The sequence below is a fragment of the Microtus ochrogaster genome, unplaced genomic scaffold (genome assembly GCF_000317375.1).
Source record: "Microtus ochrogaster isolate Prairie Vole_2 unplaced genomic scaffold, MicOch1.0 UNK14, whole genome shotgun sequence".
Classification (NCBI taxonomy): domain Eukaryota; kingdom Metazoa; phylum Chordata; class Mammalia; order Rodentia; family Cricetidae; genus Microtus; species Microtus ochrogaster.
In genome coordinates, this window is record NW_004949112.1 from 1,692,588 (window position 1) to 1,697,514 (window position 4,927).

At 49.3% G+C, this 4,927-nt stretch overlaps 1 protein-coding gene across 1 annotated transcript in view; it reads right to left on the reverse strand.

Moving 5' to 3' along the window:
• Positions 1-2,184: 2,184 nt before the first annotated feature.
• Positions 2,185-4,927, reverse strand: part of Plekha4 (pleckstrin homology domain containing A4) — a 27,255-nt gene continuing 24,512 nt past the window's right edge. Inside the window, exons 15-17 of the mRNA XM_026789065.1 lie at positions 3,548-3,597; positions 3,104-3,216; positions 2,185-3,007 (exon numbers count right to left, since the gene is read on the reverse strand). Coding sequence (XP_026644866.1) covers positions 2,763-3,007; positions 3,104-3,216; positions 3,548-3,597 — 408 coding nt within the window. The 3' untranslated portion in view covers positions 2,185-2,762. The remainder of the gene's footprint in view (positions 3,008-3,103; positions 3,217-3,547; positions 3,598-4,927) is intronic.

Genomic DNA, 4,927 nt, shown 5'->3' on the forward strand with positions numbered 1-4,927 from the left:
GGCCGATTGAGCAACAAAGGCCAGGTTAAGTGCTTTGAGATTTGGCAGGTCTTCTGGGTCTATAGGAGTGTGTAACAGATGTGCGTCCAGGAGTTGCTCCAGGAAGGCTGAAGGTGATTGGTTCATCTGAGCCCTCTTTCACGTCTGTTACCTTAGCTAGGTCAGTGGGCTTCTGGGAAGCCTGTTCCATCCCCTCTATCAGACCTGGTGGTCACTGAGTGACCTTCTACCTCTCCTCCTTGGCAGGGCACGGCCAGCTGCCTCTGTCCTCTGGTCATCAGCCATCAAAGCCAACCCAGGGAGTTCTTCAGTTGCTTTCACGAGAACCTGTTCTCTTTGTTTGGGAGCGAAGAGGAAATGGAGGAGAATCTGCTGACAGTCATCCCACATGGGGAGATGAATGAAAAAGAGAATCAAGGTTAAGGAACTGGAAGCAGTGCTGAAAGGGGGTTCTGTTTCTTCCGGTTGTAGAGATCTGTGGTGGAGAAAGGGACATACAGGTAGCAATGGTCAGTAAATGGCGGTATGGGAGTGAGGACTGAAGGAGGTGCCACCCCAGAGCCAGAGAAGTTAGAAGGGTCATATAGGACTCCCTGGCGGGTGTGGGAAGGGGAAAAGTCAGGGGAGGCAGGGAAGACTAGATGGGGTGGGGGTAGGTACAGATTGGGGGCAGAGTGAGGTCTTGGTGTTGGGACTGGGGTGGCTGAGGTGAAGAGGGGAGAGGAAGGTAAATATGGTTATACAGAGGGAAAGGGGTTTTTCCCCCTTGAGTCCTGCAGAATTGTCTGTAGAGGAGGCTTGTTGGTCTCTGCTACAGGCCCTCAAAAGGTCCATCTGCTGACACCCAGGGTTTAGCCCACTTGTGGACCATCCAGACTGTCATTCAGGGGTACAGGCCGAAGTTATTTCAGCCCAATCTGATCTGGATGGCCAGGCTTACCATGGGTGACGCTGACCTCTGTCCAGGCTATCTAAGAATTAGAAGTACCCTGGGAAGGCCAGGCAACCCTAAACGTGGGCCATTCATGGTCATAGAATGTTCAAAAGCAGTGCTTGGTGGTAGAATAATCATAATCCTCCTTATTATAGTGGGCAAAGTCTATCAAATCCTTTAGAACACAGTTTTCAAGAGTGGCGAGGCTTGAAAGTCTTTTGTTTTGTTTTGTTTTGTTTTACTAGACAGGGTCTCTGTAGCTTTAGAGTCTGTCCTGGAATTCACTCTGTAGACCAGGCTGGCCTCGAACTCAGAGATGCGCCCGCCTCTGCCTCTGCCTCCCGAGTGCTGGGATTAAAGGTGTGCACCACCACTGCCTGGCAGGCTTGCAAGTCTTAATACCCACACTGTCCATCAGTTCAGTCACCCCAAGTCCAAAATAATCCAATTCACACAGAAACTACAAAAGGCAGGAGGAGGATAGTAAAATGAAGCCAAAGACAAGACAAACTGGGCATAAAAACCAGACCGAGACCCTAGGTGGGCAGTGTGATGTCTCACTTTTTTCCCTGAATAGCAAAATATTTGCGTCCTGTTAACCAGACACACATCCCAGATAGGGGTCCCACAAAACAGAACCAGCCTGTATCTCACCAGGAGGCCTCCATAGATGCCTGCTTGCTGCTTTTCTTCGCACAAAAAATCCACCCTGTTAGTCCCTGAGCTGAAGGCAGCCCAGAGCCTTGGAGCCTCTCCCAAGTCAGCCCCCGAAGTTTTGAAGTGAGGTCCAGGTTTAGAATGTTGGTGTGTGGTCTGAATCTTACTGAAGCAGGTAAATGGAGACCTTGCCTTCACTTCCCAGCCATCCAGACCTGAATAATCACACAGAAACTTTGGTGTATTCCTAGCTAGCTCTTACATCTTAAATTAACCCATTTCTATTATTTTATATTTTACCACAAGGCTCGTGGTTTGTTACCTCACATCTTGTTTCTTGGGCGGCTATGTGGCATCTGCCTGACTCTGCCTTCTTTCTCCCTGCACTCAGTTTAGTTTTCCTGCCTGGCTATATTTTGCCCGGTTCTAGACCAAAGTCGCTTCTTTATTAACCAATGGAAATAAAACCTATTCATAGCATACAGAGAATCCCACATCAGGGGCCTCCAAAAAATGTCAATTCCAAATGGCAAGAATAAGACCACTACCACAATTTAAGCAAAATTTGAAGCAAACTTGATTTTTATTGGGGTTGGGGTGCCTGGAACAGCTGGCCAGCAACTGCCTCCTAAATTGGGTTAAAGAGAACAGCAGAGAATCCACGTGGGCCCCTTTGAAGGGTAAAAGCATGAGTAGTTTGACAGAGTGGAGGCAATGGGCCCAAAAGGAATTTAAAAAACCTTAAAGAAACATGCTATGGTTACCCTCCCAGGGGTCAAGGAGGGCCAGGGTATTCTCAAAACCAAATAACGTCATGGGTTGGGGAAGGTCAGGTTCCAAGAAACAGAAAGCAATTCAACTCTCACAGTAAATAGAAACTTGTTTTTAAAAACACAGCATAACGGCTCCTGCCTTCAAAATGGTGTCAGGCAGGTTCCTCTATACCTGTGAACCTAAGGCCCTGATCACAATGGCACAGCCTCAGAGAGAATAAAGATGTTTACTGACTAATAGCTTGGACAGTGTGGGGATAATCAGTCTGACCACTGTAGCTCCAGCCCTCCTAGAACACCTGTTGGAATACACTTCTCCCCCGTGGTCCTGACTGATCTTACACCTCAAGGCTGTGCATACTGCTTGTGCCACACAGGAGCGGTGTGCAAAGAGAAAGTCAAAAGCTGGACTGCAGCAGAGTGACTCTCAGGGGCCACGCCCCCTGTTCCTGCAGTGGAGCAGCAGAGGTGTTCCCAGGGTCCCAGCTGGGTTCCCATTGGGCCAGGCCTTGCCTGCTCCCTGGGGCAGAGTTAGCCTTGGGAGACGCTGGGGACGAGGTGACCTGGTGCACTTCTTCACTGGGAGGTTGTGAGCCTGGTGGGAGACAGTCTCCCCTGGAGTCCGAATTTACCCCCGGAGAGCCTAAATGGAGAAGGAGAAGTGTTAACTTAGACCTCTGAGCTCCACATTTCCAGGCTTCCGCCCTTGACCCAGGGGTGCAGATCCTGGGCACCTCACCAGTCATCAGCCTGCGCCAATGGGAAGCTTCTGTAGCTAGGGCCTGGGAGAGACTGAGGACCCGCTCCCGGTGGCCTCTGGGTGTTGGCATGCAGGTTGTGGAGGGCCTGGAGCTACAGAAAATAAGCCACGGTGTCAAGTCAAACAAGCCCCAAAGGCCTGATGGGAGCTGTGTTTCTTAGCCTGTGTCCAGTGGACTCTGAAGCCAGGCCCTAGGCATTGCAGGCCAACCAGCAGTAAGGTCGCCATTACTGGATGAAGCAGGCCTTTGGAGCTCTGCAGTTCCTGACCAGGTGTGAGGGGCTTCCTGGCTTTGTAGTAGATGCCATAGGAACTCAGGGTCTCTGGAGCTGTGTTTGGGGCACAGGGGACTGTGCTAATGCCATTGCTGCCCTGTCTGCATCCAGACCACCTCTCATCTGCACTCACCACTGGCTTCCATACCTACTCCAGGATCCAGAACTCCTGAGCCATTGTGCAGCTCCTACAACAGGCTGGAAGGAATTGGGTGGTTAGAATCTTGCCTTGGAGAATGGTCAGAAGTTCAAGACCAGCCTGGTCAGAGTACTCATGAGATTGTGTCCAAATGGAAATAAAAGGAGAGTGTGGTGGGGGAGAAAAGAGGGGAGCAAAAAGGAAAGGGGAAGAAAGGAAGGAAGGGAAGGAAGAAAAGGTAGAATTCTTGCCATTGGAGCCCTGTTTTCTCTGCCTCCTTCCCCAGCCTCTCCCTCTCTTTCTCCTCTCTTCTCCTCAGCCTTCCCTCCCTCCCGATCTACACGGGTGCTTAGGAAGGCCAGAAGATGACCTTGGGTGTCCCTTCTCTGATCCTCCACCTTGGTTTGAGACAAGATCTCTCATTGGCCTAGAACCTCAGCAAGTTGCCAGACTAACTTGTGGAATAATCTTTTTGTACACTTTGAATATGTGTCTCCAATTGGTTTAATAAAAAGTTGAACAGCCAACAGCTCGGCAGGATTTGGGGGGCAGAGAGGATGTTGGGAAGAAAGGAGTTGTCAGAGGGACTCAGAGGAAGCAAGACAAGCAGGATGAGAGGTAGAAGCCATGAGCCGTGCAGTACCACACAGGTGCATAGCAACGGGTTAATTAAAGTATAAGAGCTAATCATTAAGAAACCGAGGTTGTCAGTGTTCACCATTAATGTCTCCACATCATTGTTTGTGAGATGGGGGCCAAAGAAAGGCCTGACTACAAACGGTACCTAATTCCATAAAAACCTGAGAAAGCTTTACAAAAGGTTCCAAACACACAAAAATGTGGTCAAACGTGGCTTGCTAGTCCCACAGTCTCTCATGCAGTCCAAGGTACAGAGAGGTCTACTGGCCGCAGCCTGAGGGCTTGAGCTGCCAGCGGACGGTGAGCTAAGATGCTTGGCAGTTTAAGGTTTTGCTCATGCAGACAGGAAAGGTTACAGATACGCAGTAAAGCAGGTTCAGACAGAACAGCCTCCAAACAGGTTACTGTGTTTAACAACCATGTCGGCTTAAGAAAAAAAGAAAAGGGATATAGACAGTCAAAAATAGTTTAAAAATAATAAAGTCTTTTTTGCTTTGTTTTGTTTTTCGAGACAGGGTTTCTCTGTAGCCTTGGAGCCTGTTCTGTAACTAGCTTTTGTAGACCAGGCTGGCCTTGAACTCATAGACATCCACCTGCCTCTGCCTCCTGAGTGCTGGGATTAAAGGCATGAGCCACCACTGCCTGGCCCAAAAATAATAAAGTCTTTAAAGGAAGTAAAGTAATAAAGAAAAGAATAAGCCATCCAGAGACGGGGAACACAAGGGGCCTGCATCCTGTGTGTTGTGTTAT